The sequence below is a fragment of the Aythya fuligula genome, chromosome 17, assembly GCF_009819795.1.
Source record: "Aythya fuligula isolate bAytFul2 chromosome 17, bAytFul2.pri, whole genome shotgun sequence".
Lineage (NCBI taxonomy): Eukaryota > Metazoa > Chordata > Aves > Anseriformes > Anatidae > Aythya > Aythya fuligula.
In genome coordinates, this window is record NC_045575.1 from 12,568,975 (window position 1) to 12,595,553 (window position 26,579).

The window sequence follows — 26,579 nt, forward strand, 5'->3', positions numbered from 1 at the left end:
GCGTGGCTCTAGGAGCTATAAACAAGAAGACACATTTTAGCTAATAATTACCATTTACAAATTCCATCCATCTCACAAAAATCCCGGTATATAAGTACATGAATAAAGAGAAGAGGGATGTGTCCTGCCGAGAGCACCCAAGAGACTGATCCAACAGACATCCTTCACAAATAGCAGCACCAAACAGAGGCGTGCTGGTGTTTCTTGCACGTACAAGAGGGGGACTGGGGGGCTGTGGGAGAGGTCTAAGCACCGAGAGCTCTGGCGGTGCCCCTGCCGCAGTTTGTTTGTAGGGTTTGTGGCACCTGGCCTTAGTTTCCCCCAGCCTTTTGGAATGAGTGGCTGCAGGGAGCTGGCTAAGAGCCCCACTTCAGTCCCAGGTCATCCGTGAAAGCCTTTGTAAACATTGCTGACTCTCCCCTCTGCAGCTCGCAATCCAGGGAGTGCGTCTTACTCAAGGGGGGAACGTGAGAGTTAACTGAGCTATTTCAGCTTCTTTGTCAGAAACGGTGACGATCAGATGTGTTTCTATCAACAGCTGCCTTTTCCAATTATGCAGAGAAAACAAGAGAGGGATAGTGTGCACTGCAGCATGGGCCTGTAATGATCTGAGAGGCTGCAATGGCTTTCAAACAGAGAAAAAGTGCAAGGGAGAGACACTGAAACAGTACCAGTAATGTGAGCGCTACAGCAGAGTCCATTACAGCTAAGTAATAGGAGTGTTTCAGCAAATGAACCTTTTCAAGGGTACCAAATAGTTCCTGCCACAGGTCGGACTGCGCTCTGCAATGTCGGGGTATGCATTAGGGACAAAGAATTGTTATATCTCACCATACCTCGGCCGTTGCTTTGAAGCCTTTTAACCTCCTGCTATAGAGATGATGAATTCCTGGTGAGAAAAGGACCTCGTGCTAGTGCCAGTCCAGCAGCCACCTGCTGCTACCAGTGGGATCCACCAATACCTGGGTAAAAAGAGTCTTCTTTTCCCCAGCCAGGGCGGTTTTTCATGTGTGTATGAAACTGCCTTGTGAATATGTTTCTGAGATGCCACTGGTAAATGTCTTGTGAATTATTTTCTGGACAAATTGGAGAAGCATTCAGCTATGTGTAAATTTGTTAGGAGGTGGTTTCTGTAATAGCTAATAACTGACTTTGTTCTTTTCTTTTGCCTCTTTCAGGACACCAGCCATGATTGGGTGCTCGTTTGTAGTAGACCGAGAGTATTTTGGTGAGATTGGCCTACTTGACCCTGGTATGGAGGTCTACGGAGGAGAAAACATCGAATTAGGCATGAGGGTGAGTAAGAAAGGAGACACTTTGTGCAATGTCTGTTTGCAAAGAAAAACAGGAGCCTGTGGCCCAGCAAAAGTGCTGCCTACCTGACTGCAGGCCATTGCGCTGAAGTAATTGATACTGCAATGCTATCTGGAACGGACAGTCCCAGTAAATGAATGTTCCTGGTCTTACTGGCATTGAGACAACTGAAAACAGTCAGAAATATGGTTCCTTGGTTCATTCTGTCAGTGTATGAACCCGATGAGACAAATTCTCCTCCTTTTCCAGTAGCTTTGTTTGTGTTTAGAGCTGTGCTAACAGTCTGTGTGTGCTCATTGCACCTAGATGATGTTGTCTGTATGTGGTCTAGCAGATGCAGTACTGATAGAAAACTAAGACCAGGCTGAGAGATGTTCTACATAATACACATGATAATTGTGGTGGTGTTTTAGGACGTTAAGGGTCTTTTTTACAGAATAAGAACTACGGGGTACAGGTACAGTCCTGAGATTGCTGTATATCATGTTTTCCAACATTGTCTTCCTTCAGACTTGTACTTTGTGACTTCTTCAGTGGTATTCTCACAGAGTCTTTGGGGCCAGCAGGTATCAGTCCGCACTGTGCTTCTGAGCCTATTTGATACTTGTCATCCTTTGGCCTTGTTTTTAAGGTGCTGCTTGCCAGCAAGTCCTTCTGAAGTCCAAGGAACCTGCCATTGCTTAGCACTTGAAAATTAGACTACTTAATGTTGCATGAACACAGTTTCCTCATTATAAAGCTGGCTGTTTAATTATTTTCCCCTTACTCTTTATTCCCTGCTTCACAGAAACACGTCCCTGGTGCATGTAATGTGCTCGTTAAAGCATATATTCTGCTCATGCTGAAACACTGAACATCAAATTAGTCCATCCTTTATCCAGCTCTTTTTTTTTTTTTTTTTGTAAAATGGCTCCAAACTCCTTCACACCAGTGGGCTGGGAGGGAAGGTCATTGTAGCCAGAGCATGTTTTTCCATATGGGTGTGTGTTTATTATTGCAGAATCGCAAGAGGGATGGGGTTTTTAATGGGACCGTGTGGCTACACTGCGTACACTTTCAGGTTCAGAATTCACACTGGGGACAGAAAAACTGCTACCACAAATCATCCAATTTTCCTTAAGAGGGTCAGGCTATTACCAGGATTGTGTGAGCTTTCCTTTATCATTGTGCAGGGCTTTGAGCTGTTTGAAACTTTTTCCACATGGCTGCTTCCTGAATAGATTGAACGCTCTGGCAAAACTCTGGTGTGGCTGATGAATAAGCCTCCTAAGAAATCTGAAAGCTGTCACTCTTCCTTACACGAGAAGAACTTGCTGAGTACGATTAGGGCTCCTGGTAAATGGAGGCAAAGGTTTTAATAGGATTATGAAATGGCACTTGCTTGAAGAGCCGAGGATTTGAAGTGTGTGAAGACAGGTTTTCAGGGGTAGGAAGCCTGTTAAAGTCTGTAGATACCAAGTTCTAGAAACCAGTTCTTGGTCTTTGGGGCTTTTGTTTGTTTGCTTGTGTGCTCACTTGTTGTCTTTCTGTATAAGGAATAATTAACCCTACTCTAAAAGTTGGAAAAGGGATTTATAAAAGTACAGGAGTATGATTGAGTTCATTCTGCAATAAGCTGTACAATGCATTGTATGACAATAGCACGGAACCATCCGTCTATGTTTTCTGCCTGAATCCAGCACAGTAAGTAACTCAGTGTGTGCGCCTTCTAATCTGCAAGTCCTCTGCTGATCCCCTCCTGGGTGTCTTTCAGAGCTGTCAGAAACTAGCAGCACGAAAATGCACAGGAACATCTTCCCTTCCCTGTAGGATATTTATAAAATCCCCGTGAATCTACAAAGACTTTTTTTTATAACTGCAGAATCTCAAAGTAAGTTGCAAAAATTCATTCCTTTCCTGAGTCCTGGTGTGCTGATCTGCACAAGGACCAGCGTCCAGAGGAGCAGCCATGGAACAAGGACAACTGCAGACCAGAAACTCGGACCAGGAGGGCAGAGGCTGGCCAGGAAATTACGAAGCCACAACCCTCCCACACAGTATTTCCTTAGCATTTCAGCACAGTGCCTATACAATGAATACTAGATCAGCTTTCCAGTCTGGAGCAGAAGAAGCCACACAGCATGGATTTTATAGCAAATGTGTGACACAGCTGCGAGCCTCATGGTACACTGAATCTCCTAGGCAAATCTCCACATGATGCTGTCCAACTTTTCTCCGCAGCAGCCAGTGTTGAAGACTTGCTGTTGCTCAGAAGCCTTGTGAGGGTAACTGGGCTACTGCTGTCTTTCCCTGGAGTGTGGCTGTACTGGCACAGCACCTGGGCGAGCTGAGCAGGGAAGAGAGGCAGAGTACTGAGCATGTCCCCTGCAGCTGCATGGAGGGATGCTATTGCCCATGTGTGACTGTGTGTGAAGCAATGAAAGACACAAAAGGAAGGAATAAATGGATGAATAAAGAGCAAGAAATAATGGTGGGGAAGTGGTGGGACACGTTCGTCTGAAAATAGACCCTATTTTAAAACGCTATGACAATAATCCTTTAAACTTCTTTGCAAATTATCATCATGTTACTGCTAAAGGAAAATGGATTAGGCTTGGAGAGTCTGAATTAGATTACATTGCATCTAATGAACCTTCATTTAAATTGTTTTCATAATGTGGAATAGGGAAAGTCGGTGCAACTAATGAGCTGATTTGGGAGAATACTATTTGATAACCCAGCTAATCCCCCTAAGATCTATTGTTTATTTAATAATAAATAAATCTTGGATATTCCAGTGTTAGCTGTACCCTTTTCTAAATTCCAGAGTTGGGAATATTTATATAATTAACCTAAGCAATTTTCTGTATTGAGTAAGCCCCACATAAAATGATTGGGAGTACCACATCTGATGAAAATACTCTGGGCTCTCCGGTTCTTTTTAACTCACATTTTTTGTTTGTTTGTTTGTTTATTTTTGTGTAAATATACCAGTTAGAGCTGTGACATTCTCCTAATGGGGTAGCTTTGCAGTGAAGCCAGTGTCTGCCAGGCTAGGGAGATAATGCTTTGTTTGGGAAAAGCACCAGCCATTCTGGGAAATAAAAGGGAGGTGGGTATGTTTGCAGGCTAGCAACAGTAGGGAAATAGATGGACCCTTATATAATGTCATCTTGTAGTATATTTTTCAAAGATGACAGTTTCACTGCAAGATGGATAAATACAGGACTGCATTCAGGTTTGGACAGATGTTTTGATTCTGTTAGTGTTCCAAAACCAGCTTCTAAACCTGATGGGAATTGTCTGTGAACAGCTAAAAGCTGATTTTGACCTGGAAGTGTATGAAGTCAAATTGTGCCTGACTCCTGTGTGGATGGGGTGTGCTCCACAAGCATCAGCACCTTGCCTTGTTTGCTGCTCAGCACCAGCCACCATGCCACTGCTCCATCTCCTTGGTCCTGCTTGAATCCAGTGAGGGGTAGATAGCCCTGCTTGTATTTCAGCCTGGTTCAGCTATCCTTTAACCAACCTGGAAGCAGAGATGAGGAAAAATGATGGAACTTTCTCCTGCAGAAAAGCTGTGGATGTGTCAATGCCTTAAGGAGACAGCCTTGTCTCAGGGTAGATCATGTTCATCTTTGCTGCTTCTGGGCACCGAATGGTCTCTCTGACCTGCAGTACAGTGAGATGGCCCAATAGAAATGGGACAGTCACCTAGTGCTTGATTTTTGTTCAGACATGTATTTAAAATATAGAGGAAGAGAGGGATCCATTTAGGTGAGGGTCCCAATTATGACCCTGTAAGAAATTGAGTGGTAAGCTCCTGAGTGGGAGCTTACAAACATATTTAGTTATTTGGAAAGGGATTATATAAACACTAAAAGCCTAGTTTATGTTTTGACCTAATACAAGCAGTTTATGATGCATCTTTTTATAGAAGACTCATTAATCATTTCACTAAGTATCTCTTCTCTTCCTCTGGTGCTGCAATGATAAGGTGAATGAATTGTTGTTCTTATTTTGTACACATCGACTGTAATGGTGAGTGGGAAGAGATCAAGCATTCATCTTAAAGGATGCTCCAGCAAAAAAAAATGAAATTCTGCTTCCACCATTAAGAATCTAAATAAATTAAATAAAATTGTTGTCACATCGACAGATGAAAACAAAACTTTTTCCCTCTCACAGCCAGCATCAGCCAAATTACTTTCTTCTCAATAGCACTGTAATATACCTCAAAGGAGGACATCTGCATTAGTTGATGAATTGTTTTCAGTGCTATCTCAGAGATTTTTAAAACAGTAGTAATAATAATTAAAGCAAAACAAAAACCTAGTATCTTACCCAATTTGAGATATCTTAAAGGAACCTGGAGTTTAAGAAGTCATGGCCGGAGAGATCAACTGGGAATATCCATAGGCACCAGTGTGACAGATTAATTCTGTGGTGGATTCGGTTCTCCAACAGGGCTTAGATTATGTGGTTAAGAGCGGCCAACCCACCTAGCTGAAAGCAAGCCTGGGTTGTATATGGAGAGATACAGAGAGTCCCACCTTTGTCTTTATAGAAATATTGCTTGAACTGTAAAAAATCATGATGCAGATTCACTGGAATCTCTCTAACAGGAAATAGAACTCATTACCTAATGCACAAGCAAATCATACTTTCCAAATTTATGCTACATGACCTAGCTTTGCTTTCCTAAAAACCAGATGAGCTGTGTTTTCTCTTATCAGAAACGCTAATGGCAGGTAGTTGAATAGTGAATTCTTGACCTTATTTTATTACTTTTAGCTAAGGAGATTTAGATTCCTTTGTTCCTTTGAGCAGGCAGTGTTTTAAACACAGATTCGAGGTTGGTGTGCTGTAATAAAAATGTCACAAGATTTATGTATGGCAAATTTTAATTCTGAATTCTGGATGATGCTTTTTACCCTGGTGATTCATGAGGGCAGATGCCTTCTAGTCTCAGAGCTAAGAAGTAAGTGGGAATGCCATTCTAGAGTTTTTCAAAAATTCATATTTTTTTCCCACACGCAGTGGTAGTGTACAAGTGAAAATTATACAAAAATGCAGGTTAATCAAAAGGTTTTACTTCAGTAAATTCAAAATACTTCATTTTTATTTTGACCTTTCCCAAGCTGTAATTTCAGTATAAAGTAATTCGGTTTCAGATGAAAAGTTTTAAAAGAAAGCCTTTCAGTTTGAAGACATTTTATCACTTAAAGGATGTTAACAAAAATTCACAATTTCTGACATCTGTAGTGCACTTTGTCCTTACACGTGCCTGTTCACTATGGAGTGCAATGAAGCAGCATTTCCATAGAATCATAGAATCATAGAATATCCTGAGTTGGAAGAGACCCTTAAGGATCATCAAGTCCAACTCTTGACACCGCACAGGTCTACCCAAAAGTTCAGACCATGTGACTAAGTGCATGAATTCCAGCATGAATTCCAGCATGAATTCCAGCATGAATTTAAATGCTATTAAAATTATTTGACCAGTTATGCAATGAACTCTGCATTGCCAGAGCAAAATCCTATTGAGTGATGTAATCCACTGTTAGTGAAGTCACCCCTATGTGCAGGTTGCAAAGATCTCTGTGATAAATCTCCTAGTCTCACCTTCCAGATAAGCTATGTAAGTAAAGTTGTCCTCTTTTCCATCTCCAGTTTAATTTAGCATTTTTACAGACATTTCCAAAGGTAACAGAATGTTACAGTTGTGAAGTCAAGCACTAAGAAATCACGGTAGGATTGAATTCATAGTGTCTGGATTACATTGGTTTGCAACTCCTTTCCCTCTTTAAAATAGGGATTAGAAAAATCTATTCTATGGCGATGTGCATATAAACGCTCAGCATCTTTTAATTCCCATGGAGGTATGTTGATTCAAACAGGAAGAAATTAGGCTTGATGTTTGTGTATAGCAGTAATGCATTCTATCTGGAGAAGGAGACAGATGTAACTGTATGTGGAGATGCTCTTACTGGCATTTTATCCCAGGCTGCTCAATTCTGGAGAGTCCAAAGTCACCACGAACCATGGCTGCCCTCATGGCCAAAGAGTGCATGTCCCAGTGGGCTGCGTGTGGCAATAAATGTATGAGCAGCTCGGAAAATCCGGTTCTGACTCCGTGGCTCTGTCCTCCCTGTAACTGGTGCTCATGCATCTGTGCAGCGAACCAAAGAGATGCATGGTTGTCAGCAAACAAGAAAACCATGAAAAGAAGGATGAATCCCAGGGTGACAACCAGTGCCAGGTTTCAAGCGACTGACATCAACCACATTTCAAACCAGAAAGGTTTGTAAAGGGTCTTCCCACACATGAAAGAGAGGACTACAAAAACAATGTAAAACAAAGCCAAACAGATGAAACGTGGCCTTTGGCTCACAACTAAGTTAGAATATATATGTCTTGTTTTGTTTTGTGTTTTTTTTTTTTTTTTTTTTTTTTTCCTATGAGATATGTTATATATTCCTAATTGTACTCAAAATAAGATGCACAATCTTATTTCTGGGGAGAGAGTCCATCTCCACACCTGCCTGCTACTTCTTTGAAGCAGATTGAGCCCTCCTCTTTTATAAAAAAAAAAAAAAAATCAAATTGAAGATAACTGTAACCTCAAATGGAAAACAATGTTTTCATCAGAACATAGTGCAATGGTGCTCTAGCATGAAATTGCCATCAAACTACAGAACCAGAGCTTGTGAATACTGTTAAAAACATTCTCTAAAGTGGGAGCATTGGAAATAGCTCAGAAAAGAGCATCTGGCCATTTGGCTTCAATATCACATCATGCTCCATTGAGTGTAACATTTTATGTTACAAACTCTTTCATGTACCAGAACATTATAAAAGCACAAGGCTCAGAGTTTCAGAAACAGACCAGCAGCAAAGGAACTGAGGAAAGAAAATGCTTCCTCAGTCGTTGCTGCTTTCTTCTCAGCCACTTTCCTGGCGGTTTAATCTCCTGCAGGTTCCTCCGCAGTGTCAAGTGTGAACTGAATGAAAGTGAGGAAAAACGCGGAGAAGTTGAGAGTGCTAATTGTGTTGGGATTGAAATAGCTTTCCCTTGCCTAATGATGAGACTGAACCAAAAGCCTAGAGATGAGCTGCAGCTGGTCAGAAACTTTCTGATACAACATATTTTCTGTCATAAATTACAGCTCATGCAAAGCTCCAAATATTTGGTAGGATTCTTAAGTTTTATGATGGTCACTGAAAGGCTGGCTTGGGCTGTTGTGTGGTGCCCAGCTGTCTTCCCTTAGCTGCTAGGTGCCCATCTTGGAAATCTGGAAAAAGGTTTCTTTTTTTTTTTTTTTTTAAGTTATTTTGAGTCTTTTTCAGAACACTGAAAAAAGGAAAAAAAAAAATCAGTATTGTGGAAAATATCTCATTTCCACTCCAAAATGAAATTCAGGCGTTTCAGGATATCAGCTGTTCCCAGAGCAAGGAGATGCGCTACCCATGTGCTACCCATGCACTAGCCCATGCGCTACCTGACCTGGTGATTAGCTCTGCAGGTGGTTTTTGGTTTGGAGATAAGAGGCTTGATCTGAGCCTCTGGGCAGCACCCAGGGCTCTCAGGCTGGCAGGACTTTGTTCAGCCTGGGCTTTTGTAGTTGGAGTGAAGCCTTGATCTGGGCCAGTTTTTCTTATGTTCCTGACCCAGGCCAGCAAGCCCAGGTAAGTCCTGGATAAGCAACTTGGGGGTGAGACCCGTGGTGCAAAATGCTCTCCCTGGCCAGGGCTCCTGTGTGTGGCCATGTTGCTGGAAAGGTTTTCCCAAGTTCTGTCCTCCAGACAAACCACCTAATTTATGAAGATGTACTTCAGTCTCAGAGTAGGATCCTCCATCCCTGAGTATGGGGTCCTGTGATGAGATTGTAAGGGTTGCAATGTATAAATTATCATCTGTTGAGGAGGTGTTACTCTTTTAGGAAAGCTCAAGTTGGTGTTATTTATGAAGTTGGTGTTATTTATGGCATTAAGCAGAAGCATATAAATCCTTACCACTGGGGAGTGGAAGCATTCTTGTCAGGTGAGCATGAGGGACACAGCTGAGCTTTGAGTTTGGGGATGGGAGCAGTTGGGGATTTTTTAATTTGATTAGATGGTTTGGTTTTAATGCTGCCCAGAAAATGGTAGGAGGCAATACCCTTTTTATTTATTTATTTATTTATTTTTTGGGGGGAGGGGGTAGGTTGCTAAAGAAATGTCAGACAAACTAATAATTACCCTTATGATAGTGTTGCCTGAATAGAACAACGCATAGAGCAACACAATACAGCTGTGTGATGGATTCTTCCAAGCTGAAGGGAAGGAGTACTGTGTGTAACCTCTGCCTTTGACTAAAGGCTTACTCGTCAGTGCCAAGACCAGTATCATTTGCAGCGTGGGTAATCCAGAGGAAAAATAAATAAATAAATAAACACCTGCTTAACACTGTTTACGAAATATAAATTATTTGCTGTTTAAGGCAGCAGAGGATTGGTTACCAATGAGAGGTTTTTAATGCAATAATTGTTTTTAAAATGTTTTTAAATTCCAGTGTCTGGGCACAGCAGTGGTCCTTGGCACAAAGAGGTGAGCAGATGAAGAGTTCATCCATCACCACCTAGTATTCCTCCTGCAAGTACACTCCAAAATATTTTCTCAAATGTGCCTCAGTTTTATGTTACCTTCCGTAAGAGTGCTGAGCATTTGCTTGCAGTCCTTCGGAAGGACAGCAGTCATCAATTGTCCAAATAAATAAATAAATTACTCATCCTGCAGAGCTATACCATTTCCTTCAATTCAATGTCCTTTAAAAGCTTTGTGGGAATGTTTCATAACAATATTTTGGGATATGATGTGTGCAATAATGTACCTTTAGATCATACTGTCTGGCAGGATTTGGAAACTTGATGACACCCATTTACCACACTTGTTCTGTCCTTTTTTTATTATTATTATTGTGGAGCTGAATACCAATACCTGCTTTGTTCCTGCACAAATGACGCTATGAAAATTACATCCTTTTAGTAGGGAAGGAAGGAACTGAACAAAAATTCTATTCAGATATTTCAAGTGCCCATTAAGAAGACCTCAGATTCTCTGTTAAATTTTGTTGTCTGCATTGGAAAAAATAGGGAAACAGGGTGACTGAAAGGCTTTATTAGTGCTCTATTATAACTTACATAGCTCCAGATGTAGTTTCACTGCTCACGTACTGCAGCTAGTTTAAATCCATGTAGGAAGATTACCTTTGAATGCTCATATGTCATTGATTGTTTCTCTTCCTTGAATATCAGATTAGACCTGATGGCAATGTTAGACAAATCTATGCGCACGTGCAGCGATCAGAATGTCAACTGCTCTTCATTGGCAGCTTCCTTCCAACATAGTGGAAAGGTGTTAGCTATTTCCAATAAAGGGAAAACAAACGCAAAAGGGCATATCTGTCATTTCTATTTGTATTCTAGGCTTAGAAAAAGCGGATCTCACTGAAAAAAATCATATTTAATGTGACATATAGAATTTATAGTGTGAGAAATGCAGCCAAGGAGAACCCAAAGAAGCATCAAAGCACGTCTACAAAATCTCTTAGATACAACTGCGTATTACGTATTCAAGTGTTTTGACTGTAATAAAATAATGTATTAGTGTGTTTCAGTAAAGCCGTAGCTGCATATTTGTACCTAAAATGCCATGTAGATGTTTTTGTTTCTCTAATAGAATGTCATTTATGTAAATATCTTTGTATCAACAGAAAAACAGTTAAATAGCTTTGAAACATGTCATGCCCATAATTCCTAGCACACTCTGGGGAGCAGGCAAATAAGCATGCCTCTGTTTAAGCAAGGAGAAACCAAGGCAGAAGGCTCTAAAAATGTCCTTGTACAATGTTTGGGAGTCATTTGATGACAACACCTAGGTTGGAACTATTTTAAATAGACTATTACATTTCCTTACCAATTGCTCTGAATTTGAAGCCTGAAATGATTCATTTAGGACACATTACATGTGCATTATAGGAACTATGTTATGTTCCATTAGGGCTTCACCGAATGAGAAGAAGATAAGGGTGATGGCCTTCAAAGGGAATAAGTAAATTCTTAAGCATATTCCTGAATAAGAGGGCAAGTGCACGCTTAAAGCAGGTCTCTTGATCAAATTTTTCCTGTTCCTGCTTCCATCTGCCCTTGCCACATTGTACTGGCAGGTTGCAGAGTTCCTGGTGTATCTCTGTTGCCCTGTTGTCTGTTCCCCTCCTGGGAGGGAAGGATGGATTATTTTCTGTTTCCTCCTTTGTCTCCTGATGGATCCCCACATGGGGTCAAGTCTGGTCTGCTGAGGACAACCCAGGGTGTCCTGCTTGTGTTGCTGCTGGCAAGTCTGTGCCATATTTCTTCTTGACTCCTTTCCCTCACCATTCTTACCCCTCAGCAACAAATTCACTGACTTCTGAGCAGCTGTACTGTGGGAACATGCAGGTACAAGCTGCACTAGTGCAACTAGTGCCTCCATCTGGAGGGTCTGTGACTGCTCCATTGCTAAGGTGCTGTTTTCCTTGGTCCGCTACTCATCCCTCTGTGCTTCAGCCCTTCACACTTGCGATCGGTCCGAGTGTTTGTTGCATTGACATTGTGCCTTTAGCCTGGAGGCGCTGATCTGCCAGACCCAGTGAGGCTCTCAGAGCTGCTGACAAGTTCAGCTCCAGTTAGCTGTGGTTCAAGGTCAACCGAGACTTTAAAGTATGAATAAATGTCAGGGTTTGCTGGCACATCGATCTCAGTCTTTTTGATTACTGCCAGATCGCATGAATAAATTAGCCTTGACAGCTGCGATAAATTGTATAGGCTACTGATCTCCTGCAGTAGATGTTATAGAAGGACATGGGAGGCATGGAGGGGAAAATACCCTCTGCAGATGCTTGTATTAAATGAGGTGCATTCTGATAGAGTGCTCCAGGGGTGATATTTAGGCAGGAAGAGACCTTTTGTTCATTTGTGATTCAGTGCCAAGTAGGAATATGTCTCCTACCAAAGCATTAATCTGCTTTGTCAGGAGGAGTTTGAGTTGCCATGCATTATCAGTCAAGAAAGCTGCTGCTGCCTTTTCCACCAGCCACTCTACCCATCTGGGGCTGGCTCTCAGATGGCTTGGTCTCAGGTCTTTTGAGTGGTTGTAGGCAAGGGGGTCTCTAACCAAAATAAAACTGAAGTACAGGACACTGGAAGTAGCGCTTCACATGCTGTAACAGGGTATTTTATTTTGTCAAGCCATTATTTGTTTGCATGTCTTTGCTGTGCAGGGACTTTTACTTGAAAATCGACATACATGGTCACAGAAATTAACATAATTTATTATCTGTGCCTTCTATGTGATTTCTAATAGAACATAACTGAAGTTCTTCATTTCCCTCCTACATGTAGTATAAATATTAGCAATATCAATCATTTTTAATATATATATATTTGTTTGACTGCTAAATGAACATGTGAAAAGAATTTAAAGAAAGGGTTTCTTTCTTGATGCTACTTCGTGTCTGTAAGTCACTAGAAAGTCTATGAAGTTTCAATTTTATTGAAACTAGAATGAATTATTATAATCCTATTCAATGTAAGGCCTACTTGAAAGCCAGTCTTTTTGTCACAGCCATAGAGCTTGTTCTCTTCTATGCATTGTCATTCCGGTAATCAAGCATGCTCTTTCTGCAGCACCATGCATGCAATTTTTTTCCCTATATTTTGATAACTCATCTGCATGTCTGTGTATACACAGTTATACGTATGTAGAAGAGGTCATGGACTAGAGCTTGTTCTGGGCCATCCCCCCTCTCAGGGCTTCTTTGAAGTAGCTGGGTTTATATGGAAATACTAAACTTCATAACCAAAAATGCATAATCTTCTGCTTTTGGAGAAAAAATACTTCTGTATTTGAATGTATGGAAGTGTTCTACTTTATAACAAAAGATCTAAAGGGAGAAACTTTGTTTTGGTTTCAACCCGTTTTCTAAAATGAGACCAGATCTGTCTTTAGATTAAGAGAATGCTTTGCATAGCTCCAATTGCCATAGTTATAAATATGCAATCATCACTTTGACATGAGTTACTCCATTAATAATAGTCCTGTTTAAGTGATACATGTGCTATTGATTATGCATATTAATCTGTTGTGTATATGCCATACTCTTTGAGTGTCATGACAAACTTACACACTGAATATATGTTTGGTGGTAGAACATGGTGGAAGCGGTTACAAAAAAGCCTTTTTTTTTTTTTTTTTTTTTTTTCTTGCATAGGAATGCCTTTACTTGTGTAAAAATAGAGTAATGTAACCAGAGGTTGAGGAAAAAGAAGTTTGGGAAAACGTGAATTTCCTATCACAAGAACTTCACCGGGGGACAGGATGCATCGTGCACTGTGCCTGGGGTCAGGCACATATCATAAAAGCAGCCAAGAGAAAAGGAAAGAAAAATGGGGGTGTTGAAGGAAAGAAGGGTCAGCCACAGTGCTGAGTTCTGAGAAGCAAATTGCCCAATGAAAAATATTTTAAGAATGGTGTAGAAGCTCTTGCTAGACTAGCCAATGCAGGCAGGTGGCTCCAAGCCTTGAAATATGTGCTTATCTGATTGCTAGTATTGTGGGTCTGGGGGAGAGGTGGAAATGTTCACAAAGCAATCAGGAGGAGGATGAAGATTATGTTTTAAGGACCAGCGTAATGTTGTGCTAGACTTAGAAATCAGGCAACGAAGCTGTTTTAAGTAAATATATGAGAAAAGCAATTGGATTCCTAGAACTGGAATTTCTTGAGCACGTGACAGATGAAATGAACAGGGATTTGTTTGTAAGGGTCAGAGCATCTTTAGTTAAATAGCCTGCACAGATTATGAAGGATATCTTTTGCATGCCTGCAGAAGTGCTTTTCAGGATTTTCACTCACAATGTCTGTTGTTTTCAGATCTTGTAAACATTAATTCTCAAATGGCAAACCTTTAAAGCTTCAGAGTAAGCCAAAAGATGAGCCCTCAGGGACTTTATTTTGTGCCATACAATATACTATTGTGAGAATGGATTCGCATGATAAATTACAGCTGCGTGATTTGCATATATTATACTGCTCTGACTTCTCTTCTCTCTCCTCAGTAATCCACCTCTCCAACCAGCATGCTGTTTTCTCAGGAAGTTTAAATTTCACTTGCATTTACTTCTTGCCTTTTAAAACATTTTGCTGATTTCTGTTCTGTAGCACTGGGAAAAGGCTGGCACTTCTCACGAAATTTATTGCAATGCAAAACAAATAACTCACCCTTCTTAGCCCCGTGATGAATTGTTTAAAGCATCATCAAAAATAATATATCCTTATCTTCACTGCTTATGATTTTTTTTCTCCTTTGTAGTAATAAATTCTCATCTCTTTATATTTACTTCAAAAAAAAAGGAATACCAGTCTGAAAAAGCTATCTCCATCACTTCAGTTTGCAGCCAGACCAGGAAAGACAACTGAGTTTTTCTCTCTAAAATTTGATCACTGAAACATTGTTTTCCCATACAACTTAGGCATTAGCAATTCATGCATATCCATTAGGTATATTATGAACCTCTGTGGATTTTTATTAAAATATCACCTTCAGTGATTAATTCCTCTAAAGTTCTGGATCTAATTGTATCAGCTATTAAACATATTTTATGTGGTCAGATGTCAGCTCTCTAATAGACACATGCAATAACTCAGCTGTTCATTCTTAATAGATCTATTTTGACCTATCAATTAGAAAGCAGTTATCATATAGTAGGTCTTGAAATTTCATTTAAAATTAGATTCCAAATTCCCAAGCCAAAATGCATTTATGACAATCCCAGAAAAAAATATTGGGAATGGAAATTCAGAAAGCAATTTACAGGTTTTAGCAGAGACAGTTTTGAAACTGGCTGTTTGTTCTACTAGGTGCTTCAAAGGAACCTGACCTGTCTGTACAGGGGGAAAAGATATGGTTAATAAATCATTGAGCTGATGCATGAACACTCTAACTGTTGGGCCAGACCTTGTGTAAACTGACTAAATCCATTAAGTTCTCATCTGGATGCCCACCTGGGCAGCCTGCTCTAAGGGACCTGCTTTGGCAGGGGGCTTGGACCCAATGATCTTTTGAGGTCCTTCGAACCCCTGCAAGTCTGTGATTCTGTGATTAACTTCCCTACCTCACTGTGCAAGCAACGTGGGCATTCTGCTGTCTCATCCTAGGAAGGATCTGGGAAGGAGATTTTTAACGTGAGGATTGGTGTGTTGTATGTTGAGTCAAGCTGAGATACTCTCCTCTGGGCTGCAGCAGAACTAGGAAGTGAGTTTCAGAAAGCAGAAATTGTGGCCCAGGTTTGTGGTAGTATTTGCTCAGGGAGTTGCTTGTGCTTTCATTTACACAGGTAGTCTACAGTGGGAAGCAAGGCAAAAAGAATTGCTAAGGAAAATGTAGCGCTCTTTTTTTTTCCTCATTAATCCATATTCAGTATATTTTCAGGAGGATACAGTGACATGCAAAAGTGGCATAAGTTACTCCCTCACTTTCCATTCCCTCTGCCCATTTTAATTAAGCACATCTTGTTGTCCATCTTACTGCAACCACGTTTCCTGTCACATCCAAGATAGTTTCTGTATGGAAAAAGGTAGAAAATTGTAGCAATTAAGATGTTCCTTAGACCTTCACGCAAGACCTTTTCATTCTCAATACCTTGCAGGGCACTTTTTTTTTTTTTTTTTTTTTTTTTTAATCAAAAAAGCAGATAGGGAAGGAGGAAGGCTTCATTTTAGGGCCGGTACTTTTCAATATTTTTATAAACAATCTGGATGTAGGAATAGAAGGTATTTTGAGCAAGTTTGCTGATGACACCAAACTTGGAGGAGTTGTGGACTCGAATGAGGGTGGAAAGGCCTTGCAGAGGGATCTGGATAGGTTGGAGAGCTGGGCGATCACCAACCGCATGAAGTTCAATAAGAGCAAGTGCCGGGTCCTGCACCTGAGACGGGAAAACCCTGGCTGCACGTACAGACTGGGCGATGAGACGCTGGAGAGCAGCCTAGAAGAGAGGGATCTGGGGGTCATGGTAGACAGCAAGTTGAATATGAGCCAGCAGTGTGCCCTGGCAGCCAGGAGGGCCAACCGTGTCCTGGGGTGCATCAAGCACGGCATCGCTAGTAGGTCAAGGGAGGTGATTGTCCCGCTCTACTCTGCGCTGGTGCGGCCTCACCTCGAGTACTGTGTGCAGTTCTGGGCACCACAGTATAAAAAGGACATGAAACTGTTGGAGAGTGTCCAGAGGAGGGCTACGAAGATGGTGAAAGGCCTTGAGGGGAAGACGTACGAGGAATGGCTGAGGTCACTGGGCCTGTTCAGCCTGGAGAAGAGGAGGCTGAGGGGAGACCTCATCACAGTCTACAACTTCCTCGTAAGGGGGTGTCGAGAGGCAGGAGACCTTTTCTCCATTAACACCAGTGACAGGACCCGCGGGAACGGGGTTAAGCTGAGGCAGGGGAAATTTAGGCTGGACGTCAGGAGGGGGTTCTTCACAGAGAGGGTGGTTGCACACTGGAACAGGCTCCCCAGGGAAGTGGTCACTGCACCGAGCCTGTCTGAATTTAAGAAGAGATTGGACTGTGCACTTAGTCACATGGTCTGAACTTTTGGGTAGACCTGTGTGGTGTCAAGAGTTGGACTTGATGATCCTTAAGGGTCCCTTCCAACTCAGGATATTCTATGATTCTATGATAGTTCAATCTAGCATTATAATTTTAAAATCCAGCAATGAGTAAAGAGTATTGTAATAAACTGAGGTAGATGTGACAGTAAGAAAAGGGAGGAGTGCTGATATGGTGACCTGACTGAATTGTTTCTCAAAAGTTAGTTTAAAGATCACACAGTCTTTTCCTTAGCCTTTTGATAAATGCAGATGGGGAAAAACTCTCCATCATTAGGTCATCAATGAAAATGATCTGTGTCCTGTTCCTTTGCCATTGGTGGGGTATCCGCTGCCCAAAGGACATAATGAAGGGAATGAAGAATCCAGATACGAATGTCCACCTTTTAACCACATCTCTATTTATCTTCAGATGCTTTCACAACAGTCCCTGGGATAAACAGATTCACTGTCAGATCTGCCTTATGGTGCTCCAATGTACAGAACCAAACCAGGAGTAAGGAAGGTACACATGTAACCACTCTGCTTGTGTGTCAGGGCCTAGGGTGAGAACCAAGAAAAAAAGATTTAAAGGGTGGTCAATTTGACGATGCTCAGTTTTCAACCCCAGAGTATAGGTGTGGTATGCAAGCAGTAGTCTTTGAGATCTGGCTATCTCCTTTTCTATTCTGATCATGGAGCTGGCAGTGAAGAAGGTGTTTTATGCAGAGATGAGCTACTCTCAAGCATGTGAGACAATTTTTATTTTTTTTTAGCTCTTCTTCTACTCCTAATTCCTTTATTTCTGGTGAGTCTTTAGACCTGCTCTCTACATTCTGTGTCCTTGCCAGTATGTCTCTTTCATCACTCTCCTTCCACTTATCCTGGCTTAGCTCCACTAGGCTTTAATGTTCCACACTCATAACTAGCTGCACTGGTGAATTATGGCTTCAGTGCTGCTGTGGGCATCAGACCTCTTAAGTACCTATGAGACTATCAGGAAAGCTCATAAACGTCTTTCACAATGAATGTATAAAGTAAGGGAAATATTTGAAGGTTTGAAGGCTTTGTAACTTAAGAGAAGCCTTGGCTAGTTGAGTTTACTTCAGGAAGCAAACAGAGGTGGGTGCAAATAAAACCATATCAGGAACACTTTAAGTCATCAGTGTCTCTTAGGGGTTGGCAGTCAGCAATGTACTCTAGAATGACAACTTAGTATTTTTCTACGTATCCTTTGGGTAGGTTGTAGTGGCATTCATGTGTTTGGCATCAAAAGACAAAACTCCAGTAAGGTATTTGTTAATGATCTATCTACATCTCAGACTAGTGCAAGATCACGTGTTAAATGTCATTAACCATGACAACATGGTATCTAGATTTTCAGCCCAAATTTCTGGGTTTTTATAATATATGGTAAACATTCTGCTACATGTGAGCATCATGAACCAAAGAGCCTGATAAATTGTTATTGGGGCTCATTTTACAACTAGTGCCTGGAAACATAGCTTGGCAATTCTCATTAATAGGAATTTAGCAAATAAATCTCCCTGAATTACTTTTAGAAAATTTACCCTTAATGTGCCTTACATTTCAATAGGCTGAGCTGTGTTTTGAAATTACATTTGTAGAGGGTAATGTGATAGATATAATAACGAGGAATATGCAAAACCCAGTAGGATGCATATTTCTACATGACACTGGAGGTTTACAGTACTTTTAAATCAGAGCATCCTAGAATACTATTAATGAAATCCCCTTTAACCTTAAGGGGTAATTTTTTCTAAGTGATCCGCAGGGGATTTGACTGTTAAATTTCCATTAACGGTAATGGGATTCACAATATTACAAAGCAAGTTCTTCACTAGCTGTGCTGAAATTCTACCCCCTGTAGTAATTAATCATGCCTGTTGGGCTCCTTAATGGAAGTATGAAGCAGATTATCTGGCTAATCATGATATGTGATCAATTGACTCTCCTGCAATAATTGATTGCTGAGTAGTTATAACCAACTCAGATTTAGGATTTTACAGATGAGTGGCAAAAGACAGGGTGTCTCTTTCATGGTTGTAAATGCCAAGGCTTCTGCAGTTCACAGATACCATGTTAGAAGAACTACAAGTGCTCCTTGTATTTTCTTGTATTACATCTCCTGGTGTAACATTTGTCTGTATCCCTCTGACTTTCATTCCTCCTATCAGGTCCTGCAGGTCATCCCCAATGAGGAAAGAAAACTCCTGATGTCTTTAACAGGATGTTGCTGGTGTCCTGCTGGGGTTCTGCATTTTTCTTTCTCCCTGAGCCAGGGGCTCCATGTTCCCTCACCTCCTTCTCTTCTGGGAATCTATATTTTCAAGCTGCTTTGTGAAAATGGAAAATCTCTTCTGAATGGTGTGGTCATGCTGGAATGTGTTTGTGGCAGCTGCCTTGGCTCTATCCTTTAGACTATTATTCTACTACCTGATAGCATAGACTCATTTACCCCATTTTGTTTACCCAATTCTGTAAGGATCACTCTCTGGTGTTATGGGCTGGATGTAGCCTACCAAGGTAAAAGATAGTAAAAGGAAAAAACACTAAGTTAAACAAGGCTAGCATATCATATAGAGAATTCACTCCTTACTGATGCTCTACTTGAATGGTTAAAGACTAGAGGCTATGGAACTTACTTTTTTTAAAAATATGCCTGGATTAAATCTAAGCCACCTAGCCAATTGGTCTGGGGGCTCTTTTCTCACTGGCATTCTGTGAAGGCTTAACATATTACCAAAATGCAACCTTAGGCTGTAAACTCAACTCCTGAGGATAGTCTGTTGTGCATTAGAGTATTATGGTGAAAATAGAAGGCAAACATGCAAATCCAGGAGTGCCATAGAAAAATCAATAGCATTTCTTCAGGCAGAATGTTGATTTGTAGCCACACTGCATGGCTGTATCTTTTTCTTAATGAATTCTCCAGTGTGCTGAGGTGCACTAAACAACAAAGATAAATACTGTTGTGCAGAGGAGCGTAATACAGATTTATAGCCTTAACAGAATATGGAGTACAGATGTTTTGCATATAACCAAGATTGGTTTATGAGCTTTTTGCAAGCAGGGGTATCTATATTCTAAGGAGTGTCTTTTGTTGTTTTTTGTTTGTTTGTTTGTTTGTTTTTTAATGGAACTTGAGATGAATAAAGCAATGGGAAACTTTTCTGTATACATCTTGGCACCATCCAAAGGGCAGTGTCCTCTATGCACCCGACTACAAGTGATTCAGCTCTTCTTGAGAGCAATGTGACGACATAGGATGGGTGTTGAAAATGAAGTATCTTCAAGATCACCTAAGCAATTTTGAAGCAGAGATGTCATTGGAAACCAAAGACTTTTACAGGAGCCCTTAGGCAATTTTGAAGATCCCTCCCAGAATACATATTAAGTTAGCCAGGCACCAATATATAAATAGCTTTTCGTTGTCCTACTCTGTCATTTAGCATGGAAACATTTAGTACCTTGATGGTTTTTCTATATATTCACAAGCCTGTTTCTGCAGAAATACTGATTATATTTTTTTTTTCTTTCTTACTGGGGAAAATAAAACAAACCGCTTCTATTATGCAATGTTTCCATGGGGAACTCTCCTAATGTACATAATATACAACAGCTGATGGCAAGCGATGATAAGTTGCTTATACCACTGGGAGCTCTGGAATGAGTGGTTTACAAAGCCGGGTAAGTAATGAAAGTCCATAAACAAGACACTCTGCAGAGCAGCAGTGACAGAATTTTGGCTCCAAACTTGAGGCTCTTGGCTGGTATTGGAAATCCATATAACATCCTTCCCTCCTGGCATCTGCTACTTTGAGAAGGTTCAGTTCATTACAATAACAAATTTCAGCTAAGTATGGTTGCAGTCCATGGCCTGTGCGAAGGATGGCCTTGCTACGGCATCTCCTAACTAGGTCTCACTCTACTGGGTGCTATAGGACAAGGCCTCTGTGGTCATTTATTACTCCCTGACTCGAGGCAGGGTACGTGTGCTGATTTGTAATTAGCACAGGTGATCTTTGTAGCCTTTCTGATCAATCCAACCTAATTAAAGGAGTAATTCTCTGGTTTTAGGACCAATTTACCTTTCTGAGATGGTATGAATGCCTGCAGCTCAACTAATAATGAGGTAACATCTTAGAGCCAATTAACCGAAAATGAATCAGTAGAGCCCATTAGGCTTGATAAAGTCCAATAAGAGGTAGAACAGGTGTACTTTTCCTTGTTAGAAATTCCCATGTTTTATGGAAAGTTAGAAAACTCACAGCAGCTTCTTACACAAGAATGTCAGGCTCTGCGCTCCTGAAAGCAGTCCGTCTCCTTTAGTTTCAGACAGCATACTAATGGTTTTCTAAAGCTGAGCTGTACTTGTAAGGGGTTAGGGATTCAGAACATCATATATGTAATATTTTTCTCAATGTTATTTTAGCAAATGTTCTTGCAGATCAGCCTTCATCTATGAAAAGATTCTATTAATAAAGCCAGCTGTGGAACAGGAAGACAGAATGGTGTTATTTGTAACTGCAAAACCCTTTCAAAGCACTATTCATCATCCAAATAATTTACTAAATGGTTTCTGAGAAGAACTGTTAATTAACTGGCAAGAATGAACCACATTAACATTTGTTTATTGCACTGTCTGTTGGCCTTGGGGAGCGTGCACCAGAGGAGAAATTATATGAAGAACTAGGGGTAAATTTTAGCTGTCCCCTCCACAGGCAGAACACTGCAATTCATGCTATGAAAGCTGGTTTGGATTAAGGCCAGATGTGAAGGTGCAGTGCAGTAGCTGCTGAGACTCAGTTCTGCCCTCCTGTCGTCCCACTGATTCCCACTTGGCCTAGCAGAAAGCCCACTGGTACAGCCCCTCTGCCATAGCAGGAGCAGAGATGGGGTAGCACATTGAGGCTGAACAAGTAGGCCTCTTCCTCAAGTACCGGGAGCTACCTCCACAGTGGCTCTGGAAGTGAAGGTGTGTTATTTGTGGGTATCTAGCACTTCTGGCTTTGTTGGGCCTGCTGTGCAGGCTTATTCCATCCAGTGGATGCCACCATGAAAGCAAGTGAGCTGTTTTTTACCATAACCACACAGGAACATTCCCTGGCAGAGAGAGACAAATGAAGTCAATAGGAGGATCCTTTCCTCAGATTTATTGGCAGAGCTAGGTGCCTGGGCATGCTAGATCATGAGGGCCCCATCTTGGATATATAAACACAAATCCCTCAAGGCTTTAATATGGAGTTGGTATGTTTTTTTAGGGTTTTTCTTGCTGTTGTTTTTCCCTACTTAATTCATAGAATCATAGAATATCCTGAGTTGGAAGGGACCCCTAAAGATCATCAAGTCCAACTCCTTGCACCACACAATTCTTAGCATTCTCCTATTTTACATTATCTAGCTTTGTTTCTAATGTTTGAATTGTATCTTTTTTTTTTCTGCATCCTAGCAGCAAATGGTTCTTATAAAAGTAAACTGTTGGAGCTGCTGCTATTTTCACAAGAGGTGCAGGTAGAAAGTCTTCTGGCAAGGGCCTAGGCTGTTAGTACTTTTCTTACAGAGTGAATTTGCACAGAGGCTTGTTATTCATGGCTAACTTCCACGTTACCAGAATGTAACATAAAATCTGGAATTGCTGTGTAATGCTCCCATTAAGGACATAAGGACACAGAGCAGTGCTGGGTGACTATTGATGACTTCTTTTTTCGTTTTACCTGATGCTTTTACCGTAAGTGTCCTGGCTTCCACTTCACATGGCTTGTGATAGCTTTGGGAAAACACTCTCAATACACCTGGGGTGTGATGTTTCTGTATTTCTGCTATATCCCTTCCCTCCTGACATTTAAACCAACAGACTTGTATTTGGTAGTCCAATGTCAGTAACTCAACATCAGAAATGAGCATCTCAACCTCTCCTTATAATAACAGAAATTCTCTTGCTCTCCAGACCTGAGTGACAGCATATCTGTCATCTCTCTTTAGATTGGTAGGTTTTCTTTTCTTTGGTACCAAGAGGTTCCAGTGAGAAACAGTTTAATGGTCATATTTTAATTAGATATTTAATACAATGCAAATCAATTTGACTGGAGGGAAGAAAACATTGTCAGTGTGATTAAATGTATGCATTTGTTTTTTCTTCTGAAATTGGATAGATTTGAAGCATCTATTCTTTCTACACTTTGGACTTTCTCTCAGTAGTGTACTTTAATAATCATTATAATAAAATAATAAAACCCACATTTTTTCCCCAGTCCTTCTCTCATTTGATTAAGTCACATGTATCCATGTTTCTGCCAGATGTTGGCTTGTTTGCGCAGATCATTATGGTTTGTTTGTTCAGTGGTAATGTGATATTTATATCAGAGGAAACACATTGATGTCATAGGGATTTCTGTCTTACATGCCACTTTGCCTATAACAAACTTTATATGACCAGAGTAGCTAACAGCAGCATTCAGTGTTTGTTTTATATGTTGGTTGATCCTGCATCACCAGGGTTTTGCTCCCACTGGAAAGACAGGCAGCAAGGGAAGGTTTGAGGTACTTGGGTGCCCTTGCAAGGCAAGCTAGCCCGAAGCTACATGAGTATATGGGATGAATGCAGTGAAAGGCTGTTAAATCAGCATAAATGACAAAAAAAAAAAAAAATTGCATAACATTAGTAATCAGTCCCCAACATTTACAAAATAATGTGCATGCAATACAGCCAACATCTCAGCTACCTCTGCTTTCAAGCTTGAGGTAGGATCCTTTTTCGACCTGTTGGCAGGCATTGGCACATTCTTCCAGCTCTGTTTCCTCTCTGGCAGAAGCAAAATACATCTAATCTCCCTGTAGTCTGTATCAACTGATGGCAGCAAGGTTGGAGATATATCTAAGAATATCATTTGGCACAAAGCATTGTGTATTTTGTTGTACTATATATATAGTCTTGTTTTGTTCTTGCATCCAAATCATCAGTTGAACAAGATGAAGTAATTTGGGTTTCAGTGTTCTGTTTGAAGCGAGGGAATAAAGAAGGAAAAATATACCCTGGGTTTACCTGAATACTTAAAAACAAACAAACAAACAAAAACCAAAACAGACAAAAGAAAAAACACCCTCAGCACACAGTGTCTGCCTTTGTAATTCAGCCAGCTTAGAGAGGGTTAGTAAGGCCATGCATGAGTTTGAACAGGCTGTTCAGAACAGGGATAATAACATAATATAAACTTCGGGCTCACTCCACTGAGTTTTTTCACATGAAGTCATTAGATGGTTTCTCTCTGCATGTGATCTATGCTGTTCTGTTTCATATAATTTAAAAAAAAAAAAAAAAAAAAAAAAGTTAATTGAATATTTCAGATCTGTGAACAGAACTCATAATTGTGAGTCTTAAACTTTGTTTGTGCAAATGGGGGAAAACAGCTATGATGAGCTGGATGATGAGCTAATTAAATAGATCTATGACATTTGCTTCAATAATGAGATCTAAATCAGAAACATAATGGTGTGTTAGTTTACAGGTTAATTTTTCATTAGCACATTATAAATAATTCCTATAAGCAGGTGTCATGGGCAATAATTCTAGCCTGGTTGGTCCGGTCACGTGCAGTAGCTGCATTTGGGACATTTAGGCAGCAGTGATCAGTGCTGCAGTCTTGTTAGCTGAGTTGTGTGTATTTGGTTGTTTGTTGTGTGCTTTTTTCCCTACTTTTTTTTTTTTTTTTTTTTTTTTTTTTTAACAAATCCTGGATGGGATTCAGTAGGCTCGCAAAGTGTGAAAGTTTTGTATGCATTTGTCCTAAGTGTCCTTAGTGAAGTCGTTTTCCTTCTTGTCTTTTGTCTCAACACATTTACCAACTCCAGGTTTAGATTGCTTTTCCAACCATCATAAATGCATTTCACTGTTCAATGTTTCACTTCAGTGTTTCAAAAAGGTAGCAGCAAACTACTTACTTGTGTCAACACTAAAGACTAAATCACTCCTCTCAGTTACATGTCTGTGACAGATTTCAAAGTGTTTTCAGAATTTGACACATCTCTTCAGAAGATGTTGAAGGAACTAATGTCTTGCTGATTTGACTGAGTGAATCAATTCCAAGTGTGAAGCTACCGAATATGTGCAAAGTGGCCCTAGGTTGCTAAACCAAGATCATCTATATAAAGCCACTTTTCACCTGAATTAGAAGTTTCACAGTTGTTTAATGTTTATTTAATTGCATACATTCACTTTGATATATTTTAATTAAATCAATCTTAATCATCCCTGTTTTGGTAAGCCCTAAAATATCTGGCTCAAAAGGAAAAGTGTTGGATTGGTTCCTTTGCCACTAAAATCCTTAAATGGATTTTCTGTTGTGCTGGGCTGGTGGGAGCGAGTTAGATTCAGTTCCTTTGTCCATGGACAAACTCATGTACCAGACATCACCAGGACATCTGAGGGCTCCAGGATATTGATCTGTTAGGGAAGAACAAGACAGCATTTCCAGAATGAAGAATTTACATGAAAAAGACTGTCTATCTCTAAAAGCTATTGCAAAACACATGCAGTGGCTAATCAGATTATGGTGGCTGAAGTAGAGCACGATAGGTTCTACCCCAGCTCATTCTTTCTTGGGATTAAGTGCACATAGTCTTCTCCATAGATCACTTGTCAAATTGGCAAGAGAGGTAAAGGAATTAGAAAAGGAGGGTGGGAATATCATCTGCCAAAGGTCATGCAGAAGGCAATAGGGATGGAACCGGGATGATCAGAGAGCCCAGGCTTTCTGGACCTCCCATGCAGTCACACTGGTCCCAATCTTGGTTTGTGGCTGTCAAACATAAAATCACTGAGGTGTGAGGCATATACATGATCCATGTGAGGACATAAATAAATCCAAGTTGTATTTTGCCTTCAGGGTTTTGCATACTTAAAAATGTGATTGTCATCTCTTTCTCCCTGATGTCCTTGGTTGTTTATTCTCATTCCGCTTTTTGGCAATTTCAGTCTTCCTGAAGAACTTCCAAGCATCTGGAAAAGTAAGAAATATGATAGCCTAACCTCTGGAGACAAGCTTCTGTGTAGCATGAGAATCAGCTCAAAGTTCTGGCCTATCAATTTTATTCTTGCTAGTAGAACTGCAAACCCTCAGCTGAAGATGGACCAAAAAAAAAAAAAAAAACAAAACACATAACATTCGGACCTGTGAAAAATGACCTCTGCTTTACAGTGGTGACACAAAACTAAGTACTGAGTTATCAGCACATTCATCACTAGATTTAGCACAGTTCCTCAAGCTAACTTTGTTGTTGTTTAAAAAAAAAAAAAAAATCTGTGTGAGTTTTGTGCTACTATTTTTTTTCATGCACCTCAACTATCCCTTTGTGCAAGTTACTATGCATCATTCCCATTAGGTTTTTGTTTATCTTCTCTGTGTAAATCTGCTGATATTGCATCTTTTTTTTTTATTTCTGAGATGTCCTAAAGCTTTGTTATGGCCAGTGATAAAGAGATTATATCTGATTCTCATTTGAGAGATCTGCATGGTTTCCTTGAAATCAATAATGAGATACCAGCACATACTAGCTCAAGGTGTACACTGGGAAGCTGTGGTGGGTCCAGATTCATGTTAAGCT

The 26,579-nt window shown here is 40.5% G+C and overlaps 1 protein-coding gene across 2 annotated transcripts in view; it reads left to right on the plus strand.

The window, feature by feature from the left end:
* The window catches only part of GALNT9 (polypeptide N-acetylgalactosaminyltransferase 9), a 144,642-nt gene that overhangs the window by 70,929 nt on the left and 47,134 nt on the right, over window positions 1-26,579 (plus strand). For both annotated transcript variants that reach the window (XM_032198801.1, XM_032198802.1), the window contains exon 6: window positions 1,179-1,296. In XM_032198801.1, the coding sequence (XP_032054692.1) occupies window positions 1,179-1,296 (118 nt within the window). The remainder of the gene's footprint in view (window positions 1-1,178; window positions 1,297-26,579) is intronic.